Here is a 26,809-nt window from a genome sequence, read left to right as displayed (position 1 = left end):
GTCGGGAGATTAGACTGTGTAGTTCCGATGCTCTCTCTACCTCCCCTCCCTCCCTCCCTCCCTCCCTCGCTCCCTCCACGTCTCGCGCACAGCGGTGCGGACATCGGCAGTCACTTCAGACAGACAGGTATAGCAGCACCTCCCACTTTACTGTTCCATGTTATGCCGGCTTTTCTTGACTTGTTTGAAGGTGAGTGGTGATGAGCAAATGACTAAGCTGCCAATGCCTCGAGTTTACAACTAATTAGCCAAAAGACAAAAACAAATATAGTTAACTAAGGTAGGCTAATAAGTTAGCTCAAGGTTTAGCTAAGGCAATTTATCATGGGTAGCATAATGTAGTGTAGGCTACTTGGGGGAGACACTAAAGGTGAATACAGTAACATGTGTATCTATTAACGTCATCATAATATCCACATTGATATGCAAATTAGGCGTTAACTAGTACACTAATAAAGTACTATCTTATCTATTATCTTATCTTAATTCAAATGCGCTAATTTGCATGCAGTTACCAAGGCACATTGCAGGTGAAAAGGATAAAACAAAAAACATATCACCTCACAACTTCCCCAGATAGTTACTTACAGTCAGTATTTCCCCCTGAAATGTTATGTTTAAATATGCAGATTAGCTTTAAATCTATGGATGAATTCAGCCATGGTAGTAAAACGAACACCATTTATATGTGTTTTTTGGAAGTTTTCTTTCCATTAGAGTGAAAGAAAACATGGAAGCAAAATAGACCAAAATATCAAAATGTACAAGTACATGAAAAAACGATATTTTTGCCTGTAATGTCCTGCCTTAAACAGTAACTTCATAATTTTGATTGTTGGCTGCTCATGTGCGTAGTGAATACTAAAGAAGACCATTGTCTCTGTGTTAACTGATTATTTTGTAGAATTCTATTGAGTTTTAAACAATTGCGTGAGTGTGAGGGTATTCAAATAAATTGGTCAGTAAGTCAGAGATGTGCAACTTCTATATTTAACTTTTTGTTTTAAAACATTTTTTTATAAATGATTATGGGAAGTGCCCTTTTTCTCATTTTAGCTCCCGTCCCCCAAAATGTCTGTGCACGTCCCTGTGTGTGCGTGTGGGGAGTTTTGCAGTAGAAAATTCCATGTAGCGCCCGGTACCTTAATGGGAAACCCCACATGAGAAATGTTTCCAGGTCCAGAAAAAGGCCCTGGCTATCCCCAACAAAATTGAGAATGAGGTTATGATCGTTTAATATCAAACACAACATCGTATTACCACTAAATCAGAAATACTATTATTAAAGGTTCAACAATGTGAACAAAGTAAGTGTGTTGTAAAAGCTTTATTGCAGCTAAGAAGGATTTCTCGATTTTTAGCTGCATCATTGGAGACAACTCCCTTCCTCCCCCTATCTGTCTAGACGGGAGCGGCGCTGGACGGGAGAAACATTGACTCATCGAATGCATTGTTGGTATTGTAGTTCTTGGCTTGCACCGTCTGACACAATACCATAGACTGTTTTGATCCCAAGAACTACAAATACCACAATCCCTTGCGCAAATAAACCTGACGGTTGCGGCGTTTTGACAGCGGCAGTCAGTCTCTGACCAGCTCAGTAGACACTGCAGTCAGCAACAAACCCTCAGCCTCGATTCTTTGTTCACTTTCACACCACTCCTGGCCGTCGTTGACCGCCTGAAAGTATGTCCGACGGAGGGGGGACGGAGGAAAACTCCGGCACCATGGAGGTGTCGGCCGTTCAGACGGTCGCAGACACATCGGTGCTGCAGAAGCACATGAGGAAGCTGGTACCGCTGCTCCTGGAAGATGGCGGCGAGGCCCCGGCCTCCCTGGAAACCGCCCTGGAGGAGAAGAGCGCCGTGGAGCAGATGAGGAAATTTCTGGCAGACCCCCAAGTTCACACCATCCTGGTCGAAAGAAGTGCACTCAAGGGTACATTTAGTTAAAATGTGAACCGCTAGCTAACATGAGTTTAATAACAACAGTAGTATTTTGGTGCTGCATTAAGTAAACCTAGCTGTTAAATTCCTCCTCCGAAACCTTTGCTATGTTAACTCTGTATGAGATCTAGTATTATTTATTTGCTATAACAACGTGAAGCTAGCTTGCTATCTCCATTACATTGTTCATGTGAAAGGCAACTGCGCCACACTGGGTGGGGAAGATAAAACTGAGCTATTAACAATGAAACAAACGATGAAGGTGTTCAGTGTTCGCTTTAAATGTGACACCGACTAACTTGTTCGCAGTTAAATATTCTTTGCAATGCTACTGTAGAAATAAAATGATAAAACCAAATAATTGCAGTGACACAGCAGCAAATGGGATAGTACCACAACAAATGACATCACTAAAGACAAAAAACAAATAAACTATTTAACCTTAAAATGCAATGAGTAAACAATGTTGAATTCACATTTTAGCAATGATTGATATTGATAACGCACAGTTGCTAGTGGTTGACAGGTGACTGGGACACACTACTAATAATAACACAGTCCCCAATTTAAAAAGAACAAGCCTTAAAATCTTAGACTTTCTAAGAGAATGAATCCTTTCTAATAACAGCAAGTCATGTTTGCTCATCTTGGGGATCTATCATGTGAACCAGGGTGAGTCAATGAACACAGTATGTTCAGTTTCCTCCAGGCACAATTAATCCTGAGCTTTAGAGCCACTTTCCTTCCTAATGTTTTATGAGGGCTGCTGAACCTTGATCCCTTGATAACACACATGACCAGCCTCTGGGTCTGAGCCTGTAGGTTTTGGATTCCCAGCCAGGGAGTCACTGCCCCAGCCTTGCACCAAGAATACTGATGCTGCAATGCAGAGAGTGCGATTTATTTTCCCTTATTCAATGACCTCACTTGTAAAGAAGGGTGGGGACATAAATGGCTGGACATCGGATTGCACTGTCATCCTGCAGCAACATGGCTAATTATACACTGATGAACTTAACTGTTTAGAGTATTTTTGATTGCCTGGCTTTTGAGCAATCAAGTTTCAAGTTCCTTATTATCCTTGTCACTTAAATTACTTAAGTTACTTAATTGGCAATGAAAATCTTGGATCTCAGCATTGCTCCAACCATGCTCATTACATATGTAGGCCTATAGAAAAGAAAGACAAATCATGCTTTTAAAAGCAAAATGAGAATATAAAGGGCTAGAATATAAAAATATAAAATGTAGTTATTTTTTTTGTTTGTTCTTCACACAGAGGATGTTGGAGATGAAGGAGAGGAGGAGAAGGAGTGCATCACTTATAACATCAGCACTGACATCCACTATGGGATAAAGTCCAACAGGTAAATGATGCATCAAATGTCCCAAACAAAGGTCTTCTTTTTTAAACCATGCCTTTGTATGTCATTTCCTCAGGAATAACTTAACTATACCACCCTTTATTAATAAACCTGTACTCAAATTAATAAACTCAATACATTTCTTGTAAAACACTCCTTTTCCAAATGTTTTACTCTGAATCGCACTTTTCTCCCCCGCAGCTTGGCTTTCATCAAGAGGGCATTTGTCATTGATGCAGACAAGCCCATATCAACCCAGGTTCGAGTTCTGACCCTGAGTGAGGATTCTCCCTACGAGACGCTCCACTCTTTCATCAGCAATGCTGTTGCTCCTTTCTTCAAGTCCTACATCCGCGAGTCTGGCAAGGCAGACAGGTAATCCTTGCAGCATGTTTTCTATTTTGAATAAAACATTGATCTATTAAACTACATCACAAACTCTGCTAGGAGGAGTAGAGTTACATTAATGGGGAATTAATCTGTGCAATCATCTCTGTCATTCCCCTCCAGAGATGGGGATAAGATGGCTCCCTCAGTGGAGAAAAAGATTGCAGAGCTGGAGATGGGCCTTCTCCACCTGCAGCAGAACATTGAGATTCCTGAGATAAGCCTGCTCATCCATCCCATCATTACAAACATCGCTAAGCAGTTCTATGAGCGTGGGGAGAAGCCCAAGGTGACTGACTTTGGCGACAAGGTGGAGGACCCAACCTTTCTCAACCAGCTGCAATCTGGAGTCAACCGCTGGATCAGGGAGATCCAAAAGGTAAGAGGCTTTCTGATATATCCATCTGAATTTTCATAAAATAATAGGTGTATGGACAAAGTTTATTTTCTTAAACTCATGACCGGGTTTTTTTGTCTCCTTCACCCACTTATTTGTCAGGTGACAAAGCTCGACCGCGACCCAGCTTCAGGCACAGCTTTGCAGGAGATCAGTTTCTGGCTGAATCTGGAGAGAGCCCTCAACAGGATCCAGGAGAAGAGAGAGAGCCCCGAGGTTCTGCTCACACTGGACATCCTCAAACACGGCAAACGTTTCCATGCTACCGTCAGCTTTGACACTGACACTGGTGAGTAACAACATGCCAAAACAATTGTTTCCATGTCTTCTTTTGCTGGCTGTGGCAGACTTTTTTTTATAGAGTATAAATAATAGTTTGTCCTGTCTTTACCTCTCACAGGTCTGAAACAAGCTGTTGAAACAGTGAATGACTACAATCCTCTGATGAAGGACTTCCCGCTCAATGACCTGCTCTCAGCTTCTGAGCTTGATAAGATCCGCCAGGCTCTGATGGCCATATTCACTCACTTGAAAAAGATCAGGAACACCAAGTACCCCATCCAGAGAGCACTGCGTCTAGTAGAGGCCATCTCCAGGGACTTGAGCTCCCAGCTCCTCAAGGTGTTGGGCACCAGGAAGCTCATGCATGTTGCCTATGAGGAGTTTGAAAAGGTTGGTGAACTAAAACCTATTCACTATTTTACCCCTAGAGTACACTCTTAATTTAGCTACTCAAAAATTAGGCCTCTTTCTAAATGATCTTTAAACTTCTGTGTACAGGTGATGGTGGCCTGCTTCGAGGTGTTCCAGACCTGGGAGGATGAGTATGAGAAACTGCAGGTGCTTCTGAGGGACATCGTGAAGAGAAAGAGAGAGGAGAACCTGAAGATGGTGTGGCGTTTGAGCCCAGCTCACAGGAAGCTCCAGTCACGTCTGGATCACATGAGACGCTTCAGGAGGCAGCACGAGCAGCTGAGGGCTGTCATCGTCCGTGTGCTGAGGCCTCAGGTAGAGTACCATCAGATTCTTAAATGGCCAAGTTGAACTGACCAGCATTTCTTGACATTATTTATTTAATTTGGTCATCTTCTCGCACATACGAAGGATACAAATAAATAAATCATAAATTGACTTTCAAACAAATTGAAGCCACAAAACATTACTCTGACAATATAGGAATTCATATCATATCTGGTCCAATTTTAGATTTTGATGAATAATTTGTTTTCCCCTTTTGATCCCCAGGTTTCTGCCTTGCCACAACATGCCCCTGGAGAGACGGTTGAGCCTCAGGATATGAAGGTAGCTGGAGTTCTCTTTGATGCTGCCGACGCCAATGCCATAGAGGAGGTCAACCTGGCATACGAGAATGTCAAAGAGGTCGATGGTCTGGATGTGTCTAAGGAAGGCATGGAAGCCTGGGAAGCCGCCATGAAGCGCTATGACGAACGCATCGATCGCGTTGAGACCCGTATCACCGCACGCCTGCGTGATCAGCTGGGAACAGCCAAGAATGCCAACGAGATGTTCCGCATCTTCTCCCGCTTCAATGCTCTCTTTGTGCGTCCCCACATCCGTGGTGCCATCCGGGAGTACCAGACGCAGCTCATCCAGCGTGTGAAGGATGACATTGAGTCACTGCATGACAAGTTCAAAGTGCAGTACCCTCAGAGCCAGGCCTGCAAGATGAGCCACGTCCGAGACCTGCCGCCTGTGTCTGGCTCCATCATCTGGGCCAAGCAGATCGACCGTCAGCTGACCGCTTATATGAAGAGAGTGGAGGATGTTCTGGGAAAAGGCTGGGAGAACCATGTGGAGGGGCTGAAGCTGAAGCAGGATGGAGATAGCTTCAGGGCTAAACTCAACACTCAAGAGATATTTGATGACTGGGCTCGCAAGGTATGAAGCTGTTCTAGGACATCATTTAATTTAAACATTTTCTTGTTATTGCCTGACGCATTGCATGTGTTCTTTGTTTTGTCAGCTCTTTTTCTGTCTTGTTAAATATTTGGAACTCTTTTCTTTGTAAATCAGGTGCAGCAGCGTAACCTTGGTGTGTCTGGCCGCATCTTCACAATTGAGAGCACTCGAGCCCGCGGACGTACCGGAAACATGCTCAAGCTTAAAGTCAACTTCCTCCCAGAGATCATCACCTTGTCCAAAGAGGTCCGCAATCTCAAGTGGTTGAGCTTCCGTGTTCCTTTGGCAATCGTCAACAAAGCCCACCAAGCCAACCAGCTGTACCCATTCGCCATCTCTTTGATCGAGAGCGTGCGCACCTACGAGCGCACCTGTGAGAAGGTAGAGGAGAGATCCTCCATCTGCCTGCTGGTGGCTGGCCTTAAGAAGGAGGTTCAGGTTCTCGTGACTGAAGGCATCACTCTGGTCTGGGAGTCCTACAAGCTGGATCCTTATGTTCAGAGGCTGGCTGAGACCGTCTTCAACTTCCAGGAGAAGGTCAGTGTGTCAATTTAAAAATAGTTACATTCATAACAGACTTTCATTATTGTCATTTTAGCATGAAACAAGCTTTTGTGTATGTGGCCCAAACAGTCCTTCTGATGTTTTTTTTCTGCTTAATGATGTTTCCAGGTGGATGACCTTTTGCTGATTGAGGAGAAAATCGATCTTGAGGTCCGCTCTTTGGACACTTGCATGTTCGAGAACAAGACCTTCTCTGAAATCCTCAACAGAGTCCAGAAGGCTGTGGACGACCTCAATCTGCACTCCTACTCCAACCTGCCCATCTGGGTCAACAAGCTCGACATTGAGGTTGGCACCCCAAAGCTATACAAGGATATTTGAATGATTTGTTTAGTTCCATCTGTTTCGAGTCAGAACGGAAATGCAGTGAACATTTTCAAACTTCTGAGTTGGTCTGAATGGTTTTCAAACTGGATTTTTGGTTTCTCTTCATAGATTGAACGTGTCCTGGGAGTACGACTGCAGGCTGGCCTTAAGGCTTGGACCCAGGTGCTCCGTGGCCAGGTAGAGGACAAAGCTGATGTGGACATGGACACAGAGGCTCCTCAAATGAGCCACAAACCTGGAGGGGAGCCCAAGATCAAGGTAGTTATTGTGACTAGTGATTCTGTGTTGCCTTATGCCGTGTTTTGTTTTATAAAAATATATTTCTCATAAAACCTGGACATACTATATTTAACAACAAACTATTCTTTCCTTTTACCAGAATGTGATCCATGAGCTGAGGATCACTAACCAGGTGATCTACCTGAACCCTCCGATTGAAGACTGTCGCTACAAGCTCTACCAGGAAATGTTTTCCTGGAAGATGGTCATCCTTTCTCTTCCCAGAATTCAGAGCCAGAGATACCAGGTACTGATAGGGCTGTGAATCCCAGTGCAGAAAGCTGTGTATGTCTGTGGTGTGTAAACGTATACACAAGCTTTTTCTAAAGAAATGATCTACAAAACATCAAATATGATATATTGTATTTCAAGCTTGACATATGGAGAGACCTATGAGTGTTTTGTCATATTGTGTTGTTAATTTGATCTAAACAAATCTGTCCTTCTTCGCCAGGTGGGAGTCCACTACGAGCTGTCAGAAGAGGAGAAGTTCTACAGAAATGCCCTGACCAGGATGCCGGATGGCCCTGCAGCATTAGAGGAGGCCTACAATGCAGTCGAAGACATTGTCAATGAGGTGGAGCAGTATGTCAAGGTAAGAGTCCTCTACAATCGGTTACTTTTCAGCTTTGTCGTTCATGTATATGCGTTTTTTTGTGAGTGTACATCTCTTCTTTGTCGTCCCTGTTCAGGTTTGGTTGCAGTACCAGTGCTTGTGGGACATGCAAGCGGAGAACATCTACAACCGTCTGGGTGAAGACCTCACTAAGTGGCAGGCCTTGCTGGTGCAGATCCGCAAAGCACGTGGAACATTTGACAACGCTGAGACGAGGAAAGACTTTGGACCTGCTGTCATTGACTATGGCAAGGTAATAATGAATGGCAGTTTTATTTTTTAAGTATTTCTCAAATGATATCCTAGTTAGTGTTAAGAGTCTATTACATGAAACGGTCTTCAATACATTTTAGACCCATTTTTATTTAATGCCCCAAATGCCCCCATTAATTATTATAAAAATAAAGAATGTGAATAAAAAAATATGAATGTGTCATACTCACTTAACGGGAAGAAACTCAGCTTTCAGACAATATTAACATTAACGGATCTGCACAAACAAGATATCGATTAGCAAGCTGAGATTCCACAGATTCTAGACATATAAGTATCATCACTGAGCGATCAGAACTCGCGACACGGGAAGCAAAACCAGACATCACACCACGTAGCTTTACGGAGCAAACACGGCCAATTTGTCTTGCCTTTTGCTGTTTTTGATTAAAAGTTGTGTTCAATGGCATTAAAACGATAAAAACACTGCTGAAGGTTAATCCATAGGTTAATCCAATGTGTCTGTGTCACTTTGAAATGATTACTGATAATCCATCATTCCATTTTTATGTCAATAACGGAGATTTCATATTAGCTGCTACGAGAGTGTATGACAGCTTCCGGTATTGGGCATTCTGGCTACGCATCACTCATTCACCAATGGGTAATGTTTAGATGGATTTTAGGAACTTCCCCTCCATTCTATTGGCTCTAACGGTTAAAAAGAAGTGTCAATCATCAAAATCGACCGAGGGGGGCCAGAGATATGGAAAATGCACCCAAATGACCCCAGAAGTGTTTTGTTTTTTGCTAAATCTCTCTAAAAAGGTCAAATGTCACTTGTTTTGCATCAATCTTGATACAGGGTACTTATTATATGTTATAGTGTGGATTCCTAAAGCTTTTAGTCTACTCTCCCATCATTCAAGGGTGGTTTTCACTATAAGTAATGTGTTTTTTTTTGGACGGAAACTATAATTACATTTTCTTTACTATGTTCAATCTGAATTTACTTTAAAATAAAAAGATTCTATATTGATTTTGACTTCTCTACATCCAACTCACAGGTTTATCATTGCTTTGAGAAAAAAGATTATTAATGTACCCCTTTTAGAAGTGAAGATATAGTCAATTGTTCTGGGAATGTCATTTTCGAGCCTGAGGCCTGAAAAACAGGCTCGGGGCTTAACTGGTTAAGGAAAGTTGAATGGGTGCTTAAAAATGATCAAAAGTTAAAATAACATCAATTTATTACATTTCTTATTTTTTTAACAGTGTTACAATTAGCAATTCCTTTTTATTTGACTTTGGGCTGTTATTAAATGTTCGTATTTGTCCCTGATAACAGGTCCAGTCCAAGGTTAACTTGAAGTACGACTCCTGGCACAAAGAAGTGCTCAGCAAGTTTGGCCAGATGCTTGGCCAAAACATGGCGGACTTCCATTCTCAGATCTCCAAGGTAATGCATAATATGTATAAATATATTTCTGAGCAGCTTGGTAACAATATTCAATTAACTAGATATTCATCTAATAACTATTCTGTTTCCTCAATAGTCCCGTCAAGAACTGGAGCAGCATTCTGTGGACACGGCTAGCACCTCAGATGCTGTCAACTTCATAACATTTGTGCAGACTCTGAAGCGCAAGATCAAACAGTTTGAGAAAAACGTGGATGTAAGTACTTAAAAAAAGTTCACTGTCCTTTCCTTTTATTCTGTTGTAGCACTGCATGCTCTAAGACAAACAGCTCAGGGTCGTTATCAGTTTCTCTCTTTTTCCACCTAGTTATTCCGTAATGGACAGCGTTTGCTGGAGAAGCAGAGATTCCAGTTCCCGCCATCTTGGCTCTACATTGACAACATCGAAGGTGAATGGGGAGCCTTCAGTGACATAATGAAGCGCAAGGATACTGCCATCCAGCAGCAGGTGGCCAACCTGCAGCTGAAGATCGTCCAGGAGGACAAAGCTGTGGAGAACCGCACCACTGACTTGCTCAGTGAATGGGAGAAGACCAAACCAGTTACTGTAAGAGAAATTCAATCATCAAGTTTGTACTTTCTGCACGAGCTAAAGCAGTCAAAGCCTTTTTCTGTTGATGCCTAACTGGTTATCTTTTTTCTCCAGGGTAACCTGCGTCCAGAGGAGGCACTTCAGTCTCTGACGATCTATGAGGGCAACTTTGGCCGTCTGAAGGTTGAAAGGGAGAAGTGTGCCCGAGCCAAAGAAGCCCTGGAGCTCACCGACACGGGCCTGCTCAGCGGCAGTGAAGAGAGGGTCCAGGTAATGACAGCAAACAATCACATAAAAAGCATTTTAAATCACAGAAGTAACGGGCGGGAAATATCTCTTAGACACTTATTTGGAAAAGGAAGTATGTCAGACCTATTGTGCCCAAATTATAGCCCTTAACTTTACCTTCATCTGATGCCCAAACCTTTTTTTAATACGCGTGTCGTTTTTTATGGTGACTTGCAGGTGGCACTAGAGGAGCTGCATGACCTGAAGGAGGTTTGGTCCGAGCTTTCAAAGGTCTGGGAGCAGATCGACCAGATGAAAGAGCAGCCATGGGTCTCTGTACAGCCTCGCAAGGTAACAAATCAACAATAATCCTTTAGATCATTTTATTTGTGAAATTCTCAGCATATAACGATCCTTGTGTTTGGTGTTTGTAGCTTCGTCAGAGTCTGGATGGTCTTCTGAACCAACTGAAGAACTTCCAAGCAAGACTGAGACAGTATGCCTCATACGAGTTTGTCCAGAGGCTGCTTAAGGGATACTTGAAGGTCAGAAAGCTACTATTGTCCTTATTAAGACCACAAATTGATGCACAACAAAACATAAAAGTTGTTTTTTAAACTTTATACCAACTCTTTTATCTGACTAGGTCAACATGTTGGTGATTGAGCTGAAATCCGAGGCTCTGAAGGACCGCCACTGGAAGCAGCTGATGAAGCGTTTGCATGTCAACTGGGTCCCATCAGAGCTGACGCTGGGACAGGTCTGGGATGTGGATCTGCAGAGGAATGAGATGGTGGTGAAGGACGTTCTCCTGGTAGCCCAGGGAGAGATGGCTTTGGAAGAGTTCCTCAAACAGGTGAAGATGGAGGGCCCTTAAGAAATGATGCTGTTACAGTTTGTTTGTTTTCTTCATCTTTCAATGATGATTTAAAATAAGGGATGGGTGATAAAAAGGTTTCAAAATGTTCCATTACATACAAATAAACATATCTTCATAACATTGTAGGCCCTTTTGCCAACCCCATCATATATTACTTTTTCTTTGTTTGCAACTTCTTATAATATTTTGGATTTCTTTCGGCCTAAGATCCGTGAAGTGTGGAACTCTTATGAGCTGGACCTGGTGAACTACCAGAACAAGTGTCGTCTGATCAGAGGCTGGGATGATCTGTTCAACAAGGTCAAAGAACACATTAACAGCGTGTCTGCCATGAAGTTGTCTCCATACTACAAGGTAAACAGAAATCCATGCCGAGTTAATTACTATTACATTATGATGTTTTCAGAACTGAATGAACACTCTGCTCTTATCCTTTTTTTACTCCCAGGTGTTTGAGGAAGATGCCCTGAGCTGGGAGGACAAGCTGAACCGCATCATGGCTCTGTTCGATGTTTGGATTGACGTTCAGCGTCGCTGGGTCTATCTGGAAGGCATCTTCACCGGCAGTGCTGACATCAAACATCTGCTGCCTGTAGAAACCCAGAGATTCCAGAGGTAAATAAAAACAAGAATTTATTTGTGAATTGTAAATATATTTTTACCAGAACTTACTAACACATCCGTTTATTCTACAGTATCAGCACAGAGTTCTTGGCGCTGATGAAGAAGGTGACCAAGTCTCCTTTGGTGATGGATGTGCTGAACATACAGGGAGTGCAGCGGTCTCTGGAGCGACTGGCTGACCTTCTGGGAAAAATCCAGAAAGCCCTCGGCGAATACCTGGAGAGAGAACGATCCTCATTCCCCAGGTAAGACGATGGAAGTGGAAAAAGGACTGCATTGTTTTCATTGTGAATATAAAACACAAACATTAGTTGGGTTTCATTTATATTCATTAACTATCCTAAATTGTTCAATCACACTCTTTTTGTTTCCAGGTTCTACTTTGTGGGAGACGAGGACTTGCTTGAAATCATCGGAAACAGCAAGAATGTGGCCAAGCTGCAGAAGCACTTCAAGAAGATGTTTGCTGGCGTTTCCAGCATCCTGCTCAACGAGGACAACACTGTGGTGCTGGGAATTTCCTCCCGCGAGGGTGAGGAGATAAACTACAAGACACCGGTCAACCTCGTTGAGCACCCAAAGATCAACGATTGGCTGACGCTGGTGGAGAAGGAGATGAGGGTGACGCTGGCCAAGCTGCTGGCCGAGTCTGTCACAGAGGTCACATCCTTCAACAAGGGTTCAACCATTGACCTGAGCCAGTACATCACCTGGATTGATAGTTACCAGGTCGGTATTGAGAGCATTTATTCAACATATTGTACATGTTAATCAGGCAACTAGACATGTTTATATTTATATCTGTACAGTGGCTAATTCATTGATTGACACACACTTACTTATCCATTTATCTGTTTTCACTCCACAGGCCCAGCTGGTGGTCCTGTCCACTCAGATCGCCTGGTCTGAGAACATTGATTCTGCCTTGACTACTATCTCTGGAGGTGGGGACAACAATGTCATGGAGGTGGTGCTGTCAAACGTTCAGGCCACCCTCAACGTGTTGGCTGACACCGTGCTGATGGAGCAGCCACCACTCCGCAGGAGGAAACTGGAGCACCTGGTTAGTGGGAATCTTTTAGGGTACGTTTCTTTTATTTTCAACGAGAAAGTGTTTAAAATTCTTCTTTTGCTCCACTCTAGATCACTGAGCTGGTGCACCAACGTGATGTGACTAGGACTCTGATCAAGAATAAAATTGACCACCCGAAGTCTTTCGAATGGCTCAGCCAGATGCGCTTCTATTTCGATCCGAAGCAGACAGATGTCCTGCAACAGCTGTCCATTCAGATGGCCAATGCCAAGTTCAACTATGGATTTGAGTACTTGGGTGTCCAGGACAAGCTGGTCCAGACCCCTCTGACCGACCGCTGCTATCTCACCATGACCCAGGCTCTGGAGGCCCGCCTTGGAGGGTCACCATTTGGTATTTCATTATTTTTGTAGCTCATAGTATATGAATAATAAGATTTATAGAAATTCACAGGTTTACATATAAAATGATCAACTACTGTACACTCTCTTCTCCTTTCATCCAGGTCCTGCTGGCACAGGAAAGACTGAGTCAGTGAAAGCTCTGGGTCACCAGCTGGGTCGCTTTGTCCTGGTCTTCAACTGTGATGAGACCTTTGACTTCCAGGTAAATAAATACACACATATGTTTCATTTGTAGGATATTTTATAAACAAGACAACAACATACCATAAGAGATAGTAAATGCATACAAATGTGATTTTTCATTTCCCTTTTTATAGAATGTAGCTGTTCCTCATATGGTTTAATTTAACTAAGCGTCTTTGAGTTTGAGAAAAGCGCTATATAAATATAATTGTATTATTATTAATCTATTTTGTTGACATCCTCTTTTTTAGGCCATGGGTCGTATCTTCGTGGGTCTGTGCCAGGTGGGAGCCTGGGGCTGCTTCGACGAGTTCAATCGTCTGGAAGAGAGAATGCTCTCTGCCGTCTCCCAGCAGGTTCAGTACATCCAGGTGGCCCTGAGAGAGCACAGCAACCCCAACAGAGACAGGAGTATGTATATGTATAATATAACTATTCACATGTTAATTATGTCAACTTGACACATATGTAGTTCAATTAAAAGATAAAGTGATGACATTTTTAAATCGAAATGGATGTAAACTCAAACTTGACGGGTTATGACATCAGAACTGTATTGTAAATAAGTACCTATCTGTCACTTCTCAGGTGTACCAGTCACCACGGAGCTCCTGAACAAGCAGGTGAAGGTGAGCGCAGAGATGGCCATCTTCATCACCATGAACCCGGGCTACGCTGGCCGCTCCAACCTGCCTGACAATCTGAAGAAGCTGTTCCGCAGTTTGGCCATGACCAAGCCTGACCGCCAGCTCATCGCCCAGGTCATGCTTTACTCTCAAGGTTTCCGCACAGCCGAGATCCTCGCCAAGAAGATTGTGCCCTTCTTCAAGTATGTACTTTTTAAGACATGTTTATGGTTTGAGAGATTTATTGAGATCTTTCTTTCTGACTTTATTCCATCTCTCTATTTCAGGCTTTGTGATGAGCAGCTGTCATCCCAGAGTCATTACGATTTCGGACTCCGAGCTCTTAAGAGCGTGCTGATCAGTGCTGGAAATGTCAAGCGTGAGCGCATCCAGAAGATCAAAAGAGAGAAGTTTGAGCGAGGCGAAGTCGTTGATGAGAATGAAATTGCTGAGAACCTTCCTGAACAGGAGGTATAGCAAACGATTTTTATTATTTCTGTATTGATCTTTGACTGGTTGTTTTTAGAATCCAGTTAGAAATATGAGTCTGTTTTCCTTCTTTAGATCCTTATACAGAGTGTGTGTGAGACCATGGTTCCCAAGCTGGTGGCAGAGGACATCCCTCTGCTCTTCAGCCTGCTGTCAGATGTCTTCCCTGGAGTCCAGTACCACCGCGGAGAGATGACCGCTCTAAGGGAGGAGCTGAAGAAAGTCTGTGCAGAGATGTATCTCACATATGGAGACGGTGACGATGTGGGCAGCAATTGGGTGGAGAAGGTATGCAGCCATGCCATGTCCTAAAGACAGAAAAGTCTCATACAGGGCTAGAGTCAAATGGCTACATGACTAGTATTCAAGGTCCTTGCATAGAAAGCAGTCACTCTGATTTTCTGAAACCTTTTCTTTCGTACCTTTCCAGGTGCTCCAGCTCTTCCAGATCACACAGATCAACCACGGTTTGATGATGGTGGGACCTTCTGGCAGTGGAAAGACCATGGCATGGAGGGTGCTGCTCAAAGCCCTGGAGAGGCTGGAGGGTATTGAGGGCGTGGCCCACATCATCGACCCCAAGGCCATCAGTAAAGATCACCTCTATGGAACCCTGGACCCCAACACCCGTGAATGGACTGATGGCTTGTTCACACACATCCTCAGAAAGTGAGTTTGTAAACACATTTTTTTAAGGGGAGTGAATCAATCAGATCATTGATCTTTCTAAATTGTGATTGTGGTTTTAAATATTTTTTCTTTAAATTTCAGGATCATTGACAATGTTCGAGGGGAACTGCAAAAGCGCCAATGGATCATCTTCGATGGCGATGTTGACCCTGAGTGGGTTGAAAATCTTAACTCAGTCCTGGATGACAACAAGCTGCTCACCCTTCCCAACGGAGAGCGTCTCAGCTTGCCCCCAAATGTAAGAGCAAAATACTTTACTGTTTCTGTTTTTGTCTCTTTATAGTCTAAGCTAGTTAAAACCTGCTGTATAAACCCTGACTTCCCTTTCTCCAGGTGCGTGTAATGTTTGAGGTACAGGACCTGAAGTATGCCACCCTGGCCACTGTGTCTCGCTGTGGTATGGTCTGGTTCAGTGAGGATGTCCTCAGCACCGACATGGTCTTCAACCACTTCCTGGCTCGCATACGCAGCATCCCATTGGACGAGGGAGAGGATGAAGCTCATCGCCAGAGGAAGGGCACAGAAGACGAGGAGGAGACTGCATCTCCGATGTTGCAGGTAGTTATATAGAAGGAAAGGAAAATAGCAGCAGTTCATTTAAGAAGAATGTTTTCTGACATTTCTTCTTTACTGTTATTTCTACACCAGATTCAGCGTGATTCGGCAGCCATCCTGCAGCCTTACTTCACATCCACAGGCCTGGTGATCAAGGCCTTGGAGCATGCCTCCAAGATGGAGCACATCATGGACTTCACCCGCCTGCGCTGCATGGGTTCGCTGTTCTCAATGCTGCACCAGGCCTGCCGTAATGTGGCACTTTACAACAACAATCACCCGGACTTCCCCATGCCCATTGAGCAGCTGGAGAGATACATGCAGGTAATGTTTGCTCTTCATACAACTAAAAGGAGCATACATGTCTTATTGCTGTTATATCAACTTTGAGCTTAGAAGCTGATGCATGTTGTGGCATCATCTCTCTACAGAGGTATCTGATCTACGCTGTGCTGTGGTCCTTCTCTGGAGACGGAAGATTGAAGATGAGGGCTGAGCTTGGAGAATACATCCGTCGTATCACCACTGTACCCCTCCCATCGGCACCCAATGTCCCCATTATTGACTACGAGGTAAAGCCACTTGGTGTTAAACGGCATTTTGATTGTTGTCTTGAGGACATTTGAAAATAAAAATGTGATTCTCTGCATAGCAAACCTAAACTACTGCAATCCTGTGTTTCCTGTATAACCATTGCCTAATTTTCTTTGTGTTGTGCAGGTCTGCATCTCAGGTGAATGGCAGTCCTGGCAGGGCAAGGTGCCTCAGATTGAGGTAGAGACCCACAAGGTGGCCTCACCCGATGTCGTGGTTCCCACTCTGGACACTGTTCGTCACGAGGCTTTGCTTTACACATGGCTGGCAGAACACAAACCGCTGGTGCTGTGTGGACCTCCTGGCTCTGGAAAGACCATGACTCTGTTCTGCGCCCTCAGAGCTTTGCCTGATATGGAGGTAAGGGACTCGATAAAAATCTGTTTAACCCGACATCCTAACTGATTCAATATATGAGGTTTAATACTTTTCCCTCACTAAATTCTTTATTTCCAGAAAGCTCCTTCATACCCGTACATTTAATAATTTGTGCTAATGTTCCTTTACTCTCTACCAGGTTGTGGGTCTGAACTTCTCCAGTGCCACCACCCCAGAGCTGCTGCTGAAGACCTTTGATCATTATTGCGAGTACCGCCGTACCCCCAACGGTGTCGTCCTCGCCCCGATCCAGCTCGGCAAGTGGCTGGTACTGTTCTGTGATGAGATCAATCTGCCAGATATGGACAAGTACGGCACACAGAGAGTCATCTCTTTCCTCAGACAGGTATGATCCATTGTTTAAAAACTGCAGTTATACTTTGTGTTGTTGCAATTTGCAGCAAAAACCTTTATAGTATATGAAACTGCTGTAGCATAACATTTGATATCCCTTCTTGTATATTAAAGGCTCCCTGGTTGTGTTTTCTTTGCAGATGGTGGAACATGGAGGTTTCTACCGTACCTCAGACCAGACCTGGGTAAAATTGGAGAGGATCCAGTTTGTTGGAGCCTGTAATCCTCCAACTGACCCTGGCAGAAAGCCTCTCACACACAGGTACAGTGTCCAGAGTTATTAGAACAATTATTTATTTGATACCATGACTAACAGAAACAAATAAAACGAGAATGATAACTTACGCTGGCATGTTGTGGTGTGCTGTTTCCAGGTTCCTGCGTCACGTTCCTGTGGTGTACGTGGACTATCCCGGCCCATCCTCTCTAACCCAGATTTATGGAACCTTCAACCGTGCCATGCTGCGCCTCATCCCCTCTCTGCGTACCTATGCTGAGCCTCTTACTTCTGCTATGGTGGAATTCTACACCATGTCTCAGGTAAGGGAGGTTACTGAATATCTATTTGCACAGAAGTTTACTAAATAGTGTCCAAGGATATGAGTATACAAAAGATAACACCTTTTTATTCTTTAAATCACACTTTTACAAATTTGCATTCCATATTTCTATCTTCTTTCCCTTCAGGAGCGATTCACCCAGGACACCCAACCTCACTACATCTACTCTCCCAGAGAGATGACCCGATGGGTGAGGGGTATCTTCGAGGCCCTTCGGCCACTTGAAACTCTTCCTGTGGAGGGGCTGATTCGCATCTGGGCCCATGAAGCTCTCCGACTCTTCCAGGACAGGTGAGAGCATGTTTCTATTCTTATCTAATGTTTTAAGGGAATCTGTAAGTTTGTTAGATGTTAACAGTATAGTTAAGTTGGGTGCTCATAGGTTTTTATATGGTATGCTCAACTGATTATCTGATAAAGTTCAACTTAAAGAAATGCTTGAGTACATTTGGTGATAACTGGCTCATCGTTAACCTTTTTCCAGGCTCGTTGATGACGAAGAGAGAAGATGGACAGATGAAAACATCAACATGGTTGCTCTCAAACACTTCCCCAACATTGATAAGGAGAAGGCTCTCAACAGGCCTATCCTCTACAGCAACTGGCTCTCCAAGGTAAACCTGAAACGGTTTCAACAGAACCTACTGTGATATTCCTGCTGCAGTATTAATGCTGAAATATTGAACGTTGACCTCAAGTCTTTAGCAGCTACATTTGAACTGAGTATGATTTGTGGATGCAGGACTACATCCCAGTGGAACAGGAGGAGCTGAGGGATTATGTGAAGGCTCGTCTGAAGGTCTTCTATGAAGAGGAGCTGGACGTCCCTCTGGTGCTCTTCAATGAAGTGCTGGATCACGTCCTCAGAATTGACCGGTAAGTAACAGCCGCCAAACTGAGAGACTACTCGTATTGTCTTGGGCTACAAATATTAACATCTAAAATTATTGTTTTGGTTTCAATTGTATTTCCTCTTTCAGAATCTTCCGTCAGCCTCAGGGTCATCTCCTGTTGATCGGTGTGAGTGGAGCAGGAAAGACAACTCTGTCCCGCTTTGTAGCCTGGATGAACGGACTTAGTGTTTACCAGATCAAGGTTGGTGAAACATGAAGATAATTCAAGCCCTATCACTACACTCCTGTGTTTCTGCATTTATTGATGTTTGTTTGTGTGTGTTTACAGGTTCACAGGAAATACACAGGAGAGGACTTTGATGAGGACCTTCGTACAGTGCTGCGTCGCTCAGGCTGTAAGAACGAGAAGATTGCCTTCATCATGGATGAGTCCAACGTGTTGGATTCTGGTTTCCTTGAGAGGATGAACACACTGCTGGCCAACGGAGAGGTAACCATCAAGATCTGTTGTCCATCAGTACAGCTCAATGGGGAAAACAAATTGAGTTCTGTGCACATAACTTTTTCTGTTTCCTAACATGATAATTTGACCTGTTCTTCGTAGGTTCCCGGGCTGTTTGAGGGAGATGAATATGCCACCCTGATGACTCAGTGTAAGGAGGGAGCCCAGAAGGAGGGCCTGATGCTGGACACACATGAGGAGCTGTACAAATGGTTCACCAGCCAAGTCATCAGGAACCTCCATGTTGTTTTCACCATGAACCCTTCATCAGAGGGCCTGAAGGACAGAGCTGCCACATCTCCTGCCCTCTTCAACAGGTACTGAGACACATGTTGAAGCATGAATTAACATGTTTTGTTGATGTTGTCTTTTTGGTTAAAAGAAGCTGAATATCAAATTAAATATTTTTGTTTTATTTCCCCCAACTATTCTGCAAATTAAAAAAAATCGTAATTCAGGAACTTAGATTATCCTTAACCTATTAGGTCTCCATCTGGTTTTAAGTCATAACCTCTTGATATACCAGAATTCGTTTTTTTCTCATTTGACTCTTTTCCGTATGCAACAGATAAATACAGTGTTAAAATGACAAGATGTCTATTCTTAGCTAATCAAATAATGTTTTCTCTGTTAGGTGTGTGCTGAACTGGTTTGGAGACTGGTCCACAGAGGCTCTTTATCAGGTGGGTAAAGAGTTCACCAGCAAGATGGACCTGGAGAAACCAAACTGGAAGGTGCCGGACTACATGCCCGCCGTCTATGACAAACTGCCACAGACACCATCTCACCGCGAGGCTATCGTCAATGGCTGTGTGTTTGTACACCAGACACTTCACCAGGTAGGGATGTTGACACGTCTGCAGTGGTGTTTAATGAGGTGATTGTGTTGTATACTTCATAATGTTGTTGTTATTAACTTTACACAGGCTAACAACCGCCTGGCTAAGCGAGGTGGCCACACGATGTCCATCACTCCTCGCCACTACCTGGACTTCATCAACCAGTATGCCAACCTTTTCAATGAGAAACGCAGCGAGCTGGAGGAACAGCAGATGCACCTCAACGTTGGTCTCCGTAAAATCAAGGAGACTGTCGATCAGGTAAAGTAAACTTGCAATTTGATGTGCCAATTATATTTCACCTTTTTTCTCAAATAAACAGTTGTGGTGTCGTGTCTGTTGGTGTTTTTTACCGGCTGCTTGCTAATGTTTGACACCATGAATATACGTGTGCCTCCTCATCAAGGTGGAGGAGCTCCGTCGTGACCTGAGAATCAAAAGCCAGGAGTTGGAGTCAAAGAACGCTGCTGCCAACGACAAGCTGAAGAAGATGGTCAAAGATCAGCAGGAGGCTGAAAAGAAAAAGGTACACAGTAAATAATATAACACTTACACCTTTTACAAAAAAGAAAAAAATAGAGGAAGAAACCAAAATCACAATAGAGGAATTAATTGTTCTTTTATAGACATACTATCCCCTTGATTATGTTAACAGTGAGCCCTTGAGCCTTTCTCATTTAGATTATATCAAACGATAACTCCTACACTGTTTCTATTATGATTCCAGGTGATGAGCCAGGAGATCCAGGAGTCTGTGTACAAGCAGCAGGAGAAGATCAAGGACAAACAGCTGAGTGTCAAAGAGGACTTGGACCAAGTGGAGCCGGCTGTCATTGAGTCTCAGAATGGTACGCTGGTATTTTTGACTCTCAGCAGTCTTTAAATTGCATTAGATTTGTTTTCTTAGAAAGAGTGCAACACTCTCCTGCTGCAAATAATGGATTTGTATACTATTTCCTTAACATTAGCTATATAAATGCACTGAAATATATGCTACATTACTGTTATGCCAAGATTGGTGGTCAATTTTGGGCTTGAATTTATTGTTCAACCCTGTACAACATTTTTTTGTATTACAAATAGCCTTGATACACTATTTTGATAACTGATAAACCCTGACTTTTCCTGCAAATTCAACTGACATTCCTTTTGGAAAATAATCGTTAGTTATTTACAATGTCATCAAATACTCACTTATGGGCTTTGGGTTAACAACTTCATGTTTTCCTGCATCCTCCCTTCGTCACTGCCCCTCCCTTATCATAATCCACTTCCTTGTTCACCTGACGTCGATAGCTGTTAAGTCCATTAAGAAGCAGCACCTGGTGGAGGTACGTTCCATGGCCAATCCTCCCGCTCCCGTCAAGCTGGCCCTCGAGTCCATCTGCCTGCTGCTGGGAGAGAGCACCACCGACTGGAAGCAGATCCGTTCCATCATCATGAGGGAGAACTTCATCCCCACTATTGTTAACTTCTCTGCTGATGACATCAGGTGAAATAAGAAAACATGTATTCTGCCATTGTTCACTAAAGCTCTCTCCCTCTCTGTCTTTTTTCTCTCTCTTCAACCTATATTCTCCCTTTCCTCTACTTCTTCTTTCAAACACTCCTCCTTCCACCCAACTAGCGGTGAGCTCTATAAAGCGGCAGCACCTAGTAGAAGTGCGAGCTATGACCAATCCCCCAGCTGCAGTCAAGTTGGCCATGGAGTGTATCTGCCTTTTGCTGGGCGAGGAGACCAGTGACTGGAAACGAATCAGACAAGTTATTATCAGGGACAATTTCATCAGCAGCATAGTCAACTTTTCCTCTGAGGAAATGAGGTACCAGTGTCAGAACGTCCGTCTTAAATGGAAACTCAAATGATGTCAATCAGTATATTAATCACTTGGCACCTGTGGTTAGAATTTAGATTGTGTCCTTTTGATTTAGCTGAATCAGAAAATGAGCTGACGGTAACAACACTGCTGTGTTTGTTTTTGTGATTTGCATTTTGTCACATTGAAGATGGTAGAAATTGCACTTCTTCACCACCCCACAGAAAATCTTTAATAATCCTGTCCAATATTTCACATGTCAACATTTGCTGTGATTCCTCACCATTGATCACACACTACACACATTGTAATCTATGTGACATGCAGCTTTATTCTAACTTTTTTGACTTTTTTTGACTTTATCCAGTGACACCATCCGTGAGAAGATGAAGAAGAATTACCTCTCCAACCCGACCTTCAACTATGACCATGTCAACAGGGCCTCTCTGGCCTGTGGGCCTATGGTGAAATGGGCGATCGCTCAGGTATAGGAGCCTTAACGATTTGAAACTGAACATAATAATTGGGTAAAGAGAGTTATCCTTTCATTGATGCTATGTTTTACCACTTCCTCAGCTTAACTATGCTGACATGCTGAAGCGTGTGGAGCCTCTGCGTAATGAACTGCAGAAGCTTGAGGATGACGCCACAGACAACAAGTCAAGGGCAGAAGAGGTGGAGCAGATGATCAGAGACCTGGAGTCTAGCATCGCTCGCTACAAGGAGGAGTACGCCGTCCTCATCTCAGAGGCTCAGGCCATCAAGGCCGACCTGGCTGCTGTCGAGTCCAAGGTAACTGTCATCAAACCTCATTTTTAAACTCTCAGATGTTTTGAATATGGCCTGTTCTACCCATTGCAACTGTTATGGCGCATTTCCACTACACGGTCGGCCTCGGCCACACTCGGTACGGCTCGGTACGGCTTGGCCGCGTTGGGCCTTAACAGGGCCGACTCACTTCATGCTGCGCTTCCATTACAGTTTAGGAACTGGGGTAGTTACTATAGTAACGCAGTGTAGGCGGAGCCGTGACGTCATCTTCAATGAGAAATCCAGAAACACAACACAGCCGTTAGCTGTGAGCACTCAGAGCTCACAGCTCCTTATATATGTTCAGAAACTCGACAAAAGTTAAACAAGTACACACCACAGACTGCCTGTGTCATGGTGAATACAGTCGCTGCCTTATTTATGTCTGTATAGGCCGTTGTTGTGAGTGTGGACGGTCGGGGCATATACTGCGTTAGCTTAGCCAATCTCCATCTAGAAAAACACGAATTTTAAAAGGTTTTTCGCCTGCCGTCTGTCTGCAGACTTGACAAAGCATTAATTCATGGTTTTTACTAACCGGTATCAGTATGTTGTTACTTCGGCATCATTTTGAAACGTGTATTACAATTAAATCACGGTCAAATATGTCCATCTTGTTGTAGTTCTAGCCCTCTTGCCAGCGCTCCTCTCTCTAGTTTAGCATACTCAGCCCGACTCAGCCCTGTTTGTTGGCCCCGATAGAACCACAATTTTCTAGGGCCAGAAAAGAGGGGAAAAAGTGGCCCCGCGCCGTGCCGCGCCGGAACGAGGCCTAGTGGAAGCACAACCAAAAAAGGGGACGGCACGACACGGCACGCTTAAAGCGAGCTACGCGCTGCAATGGAAATGCGCCATTATTGTATCCGTCTCATTGAATGTAGTTTAAATTAAAGAATCTTGCAGCAATCTTCTGAACTCTCGCTCTCTCTCCTCCCAGCTGAATCGCAGCACAGCCCTGCTGAAGAGTCTGTCAGCTGAGAGGGACCGCTGGGAGAAGACCAGCGAGACCTTCAAGAACCAGATGTCCACCATCGCTGGAGACTGTCTGCTCTCTGCAGCTTTCATTTCCTATGCCGGCTACTTTGAGCAACAGATGAGGCAGAACCTGTTCACTACTTGGTCTCACCACCTGCAGCAGGCCAACATCCAGGTAGTTAAACTTTCATACTCAAGGCCATAACACATACTAATCCTGGACTCTAGGCACACATATGTTGAAGACTTCACATTTTAAAAGCTTTAATCCTTCCCCCAGTTCCGTACTGATATTGCAAGAACTGAGTATCTGTCCAATGCTGACGAGAGGCTCCGCTGGCAAGCCAGCTCCCTCCCGGCTGATGACCTCTGCACTGAGAACGCCATCATGCTCAAGAGGTTTAACAGGTCAGTATCTTTCTCTTCTCCTGGCAATGTTTTTAGTTTTTATTACTGCTGTTTAAACACTTAACATCAATTATCCCTTCCATGCTGATTCATTCTATACCATTTCTCTTTTTAGGTACCCGCTTATCATTGATCCATCGGGCCAGGCCACAGAGTTCATCATGAACGAGTACAAAGACCGCAAGATCACCAGAACCAGTTTCCTGGACGATGCCTTCAGGAAGAATCTAGAGAGTGCCCTGCGTTTCGGAAACCCGCTGTTAGTCCAGGTATGAGCAGCTACTTAACAGTGCTAACATTTAAAATGTACTTTTCAAAGCCCTCGTTATCATCAAGGCTTTGTCTATTTTAAGTAATGTATGTATTTTTGGCTCTTAGGATGTGGAAAGTTACGACCCCATCCTGAACCCAGTGCTGAACAGAGAGGTCCGCAGGACTGGAGGACGTGTGCTCATCACCCTGGGAGACCAGGACATCGATCTGTCGCCTTCCTTTGTCATCTTCCTTTCTACAAGAGACCCAACTGTGAGTAGATTCAGCATCATGTTTCATCTATGGATAATGTTAGGCAGTATTTAAGTCTATCATTCAGGAAAAATATGCAATCATCCTGCAGTAAAATGATTGTACAAGGAAGTTAATCTGTGTTTTTGGTGTCTCTTGTGTATGCAGGTGGACTTCCCACCAGACTTGTGTTCTCGTGTTACATTTGTCAACTTCACTGTGACACGCAGCAGCCTTCAGAGTCAGTGTCTCAACGAGGTACTAAAGGCTGAGAGGCCTGATGTGGATGAGAAACGCTCTGACCTCCTCAAACTGCAGGGTAAGACAGAGAATGGCATTGTGCTTACATAATGACAGGGCACAGCTGAGGCTGATGGACAATTACAGGGATGCCAGTGGATAGAGACTTTAGCCATGGTGGAAAAATAGTTTATTGAAGCGCTAAAGTCAATAATCAACTGTCCCTGTGTCTCTTGTAGGTGAGTTCCAGCTGCGTCTGCGTCAGCTGGAGAAATCACTGCTGCAGGCGCTCAATGAGGTTAAGGGCCGCATCCTTGATGACGACACCATCATCACCACGCTGGAGAACTTGAAGAAAGAGGCAGCCGAGGTCACCAAGAAGGTGGAGGAGACGGATATCGTCATGGCAGAGGTGGAGGCAGTGTCACAGCAATACCTGTCCCTGTCCTCTGCCTGCAGCAGCATCTACTTCACCATGGAGTCTCTCAACCAGGTCTGGACACATCTTTTACCCAATTTATTTTTATTACATGCCTCATTCCGACTTGAAAAAAAACTCCCACTAACACCTTGCATCTGTGTGAAGTGAGAAAGGTGCACAGGCAAAATTACTATGACGTTCTTATAAACCAGCCAATAACCATTTAATAAACAAACTCTTTTTTCTATCTTTCTCCAGATGCACTTCCTGTACCAGTACTCCCTTAACTTTTTCCTGGACACCTACCACACGGTGTTGTATGAGAACCCCAACCTCAAGGGCATCAGCGACCATACACAGAGACTCGAAGTCATCACCAAGGACCTCTTCCAGGTTTGTACCACACGATACTCTGTAGTACAATTGTAACAGACTTTTCTGTAATATAATTTTCTTATGCCTGGTTAATTAATTAATTAATTTTCTATGTAGGTGGCATTCAACAGAGCAGCCAGAGGTATGCTGCACCTCGATCACATCACGTTCGCCATGCTGCTGGCTAAGATCAGCCTGAAGGGCATGCCCAAGTAAGATGCCACCCATATACTATTAGTAATATTAAATGAAAAATGTTTCTCAATAACACCAGACAACATAAAAACATAATCCGTCTCTTTCCAGTGAGCCCCCATATGATGTGGAGTTCCAGCACTATCTGCGCGGTAAGGAGATTGTTCTGACGGGAATGACGTTGCCCAAAGTGAAGGGTCTGACCACTGAGCAGTGCGAGGCCATGGTCCGCCTCAGCCGCCTGCCGGAATTCAGCGACCTGGTTGACAAGGTTCAGGCTGATGAGGTGAGTATTTACATATACCTTCCATCTGGTATCACACATATTGGGATAATTTAACCAAAGCTGTAAGAAAAAAATCATCATTATTTCTTTCTTCTGTTTCTACAGCAATTCTTCATGTGGATTGAGAGTAACACTCCAGATCTGGCTGTTCCTTATCTGTGGTCAGAGGAGAGGCAGGCCAGTAAGTATATAGACTTGTCTTATTGTGCAAATAATGCATGATCATTTGTATATCAATTTACTCATCCTGTGTTGCCTTTTTAAATCTTGAAGACAACTTTGCTCACCATATGCATAACAAGTGCTTACATTGACAAGAAACCTTTTTACCTTGTAAGGTTTCAGCAAAAATTCAAGTGGAAGTAGTGAGCATAAAACCAGATAAAGCAGACTTGGATTTTGGGTATTGGAACAATTCCTTTAAGACCAAGTGGATACTGATTTTAAATATTGATTGAATCTATATATATATATATATATTCTTTGTATACATGACATGCTCTAATCTGTACATCGCTCTCTGTTCAGCTCCCATTGGCCAGGCGGTGCACCAGCTGTTGCTGATTCAGGCTTTCCGCCCCGACCGTCTGCTGGCTATGTCCCACATCTTTGTCTCAAAGGTGCTGGGCGAGACCTTCATGAGCCTCATTGAGCAGCCTCTTGACCTGGCTAACGTCATAGATAACGAGGTAGGTTCCAATATTTCGTCAATCATTTTCTCGGTGTTGTTGAATCTGTCGCTGACTTTCCTTCTCTTGTGTGTTTGTAGGTGAAGCCCAGCACTCCAGTGTTGATGTGTTCTGTACCAGGTTATGATGCCAGCGGCCTGGTCAGAGATCTGGCTGCTGAGGAGAACAAACAAATCACCTCCATCTCTATTGGTAAGGAAGGAATAAGATCATAGTCTTAAGACACAAATGAGATCCTCGGGTCAAAAGTTGAATGAGGATACACATGATT

General features: G+C 43.8%; 1 protein-coding gene across 1 annotated transcript in view; it reads left to right on the top strand.

The window, feature by feature from the left end:
• Positions 1-1,573: 1,573 nt before the first annotated feature.
• The window catches only part of dync1h1 (dynein, cytoplasmic 1, heavy chain 1), a 30,201-nt gene continuing 4,965 nt past the window's right edge, over positions 1,574-26,809 (top strand). Inside the window, exons 1-66 of the mRNA XM_034139211.1 lie at positions 1,574-1,938; positions 3,226-3,313; positions 3,512-3,685; positions 3,821-4,076; positions 4,197-4,383; positions 4,495-4,766; positions 4,875-5,102; positions 5,340-5,993; positions 6,129-6,551; positions 6,687-6,866; positions 7,014-7,163; positions 7,285-7,431; positions 7,639-7,779; positions 7,877-8,053; positions 9,362-9,472; positions 9,570-9,689; positions 9,801-10,040; positions 10,140-10,295; positions 10,491-10,604; positions 10,688-10,798; positions 10,900-11,109; positions 11,341-11,487; positions 11,582-11,748; positions 11,829-12,002; positions 12,132-12,486; positions 12,626-12,820; positions 12,901-13,183; positions 13,296-13,396; positions 13,629-13,788; positions 13,966-14,206; positions 14,291-14,474; positions 14,568-14,780; positions 14,923-15,161; positions 15,264-15,420; positions 15,516-15,740; positions 15,831-16,061; positions 16,169-16,309; positions 16,458-16,691; positions 16,849-17,055; positions 17,204-17,325; positions 17,438-17,603; positions 17,751-17,914; positions 18,108-18,237; positions 18,366-18,499; positions 18,604-18,718; positions 18,806-18,967; positions 19,082-19,296; positions 19,614-19,818; positions 19,906-20,079; positions 20,225-20,344; positions 20,546-20,666; positions 21,115-21,310; positions 22,003-22,120; positions 22,212-22,427; positions 23,383-23,595; positions 23,701-23,828; positions 23,944-24,097; positions 24,207-24,353; positions 24,501-24,651; positions 24,812-25,065; positions 25,252-25,386; positions 25,486-25,580; positions 25,675-25,849; positions 25,955-26,030; positions 26,378-26,538; positions 26,619-26,730. Of these exons, the coding sequence (XP_033995102.1) occupies positions 1,689-1,938; positions 3,226-3,313; positions 3,512-3,685; positions 3,821-4,076; positions 4,197-4,383; positions 4,495-4,766; positions 4,875-5,102; positions 5,340-5,993; positions 6,129-6,551; positions 6,687-6,866; positions 7,014-7,163; positions 7,285-7,431; positions 7,639-7,779; positions 7,877-8,053; positions 9,362-9,472; positions 9,570-9,689; positions 9,801-10,040; positions 10,140-10,295; positions 10,491-10,604; positions 10,688-10,798; positions 10,900-11,109; positions 11,341-11,487; positions 11,582-11,748; positions 11,829-12,002; positions 12,132-12,486; positions 12,626-12,820; positions 12,901-13,183; positions 13,296-13,396; positions 13,629-13,788; positions 13,966-14,206; positions 14,291-14,474; positions 14,568-14,780; positions 14,923-15,161; positions 15,264-15,420; positions 15,516-15,740; positions 15,831-16,061; positions 16,169-16,309; positions 16,458-16,691; positions 16,849-17,055; positions 17,204-17,325; positions 17,438-17,603; positions 17,751-17,914; positions 18,108-18,237; positions 18,366-18,499; positions 18,604-18,718; positions 18,806-18,967; positions 19,082-19,296; positions 19,614-19,818; positions 19,906-20,079; positions 20,225-20,344; positions 20,546-20,666; positions 21,115-21,310; positions 22,003-22,120; positions 22,212-22,427; positions 23,383-23,595; positions 23,701-23,828; positions 23,944-24,097; positions 24,207-24,353; positions 24,501-24,651; positions 24,812-25,065; positions 25,252-25,386; positions 25,486-25,580; positions 25,675-25,849; positions 25,955-26,030; positions 26,378-26,538; positions 26,619-26,730 (12,202 nt within the window). The 5' untranslated portion in view covers positions 1,574-1,688. The remainder of the gene's footprint in view (positions 1,939-3,225; positions 3,314-3,511; positions 3,686-3,820; positions 4,077-4,196; positions 4,384-4,494; positions 4,767-4,874; positions 5,103-5,339; positions 5,994-6,128; positions 6,552-6,686; positions 6,867-7,013; positions 7,164-7,284; positions 7,432-7,638; positions 7,780-7,876; positions 8,054-9,361; positions 9,473-9,569; positions 9,690-9,800; positions 10,041-10,139; positions 10,296-10,490; positions 10,605-10,687; positions 10,799-10,899; positions 11,110-11,340; positions 11,488-11,581; positions 11,749-11,828; positions 12,003-12,131; positions 12,487-12,625; positions 12,821-12,900; positions 13,184-13,295; positions 13,397-13,628; positions 13,789-13,965; positions 14,207-14,290; positions 14,475-14,567; positions 14,781-14,922; positions 15,162-15,263; positions 15,421-15,515; positions 15,741-15,830; positions 16,062-16,168; positions 16,310-16,457; positions 16,692-16,848; positions 17,056-17,203; positions 17,326-17,437; positions 17,604-17,750; positions 17,915-18,107; positions 18,238-18,365; positions 18,500-18,603; positions 18,719-18,805; positions 18,968-19,081; positions 19,297-19,613; positions 19,819-19,905; positions 20,080-20,224; positions 20,345-20,545; positions 20,667-21,114; positions 21,311-22,002; positions 22,121-22,211; positions 22,428-23,382; positions 23,596-23,700; positions 23,829-23,943; positions 24,098-24,206; positions 24,354-24,500; positions 24,652-24,811; positions 25,066-25,251; positions 25,387-25,485; positions 25,581-25,674; positions 25,850-25,954; positions 26,031-26,377; positions 26,539-26,618; positions 26,731-26,809) is intronic.

This window comes from Trematomus bernacchii, unplaced genomic scaffold (genome assembly GCF_902827165.1).
Source record: "Trematomus bernacchii unplaced genomic scaffold, fTreBer1.1, whole genome shotgun sequence".
Lineage (NCBI taxonomy): Eukaryota > Metazoa > Chordata > Actinopteri > Perciformes > Nototheniidae > Trematomus > Trematomus bernacchii.
The sequence above is the reverse complement of the archived record's forward strand: the minus strand, read 5'-3'. Positions and strand labels throughout refer to the sequence as shown.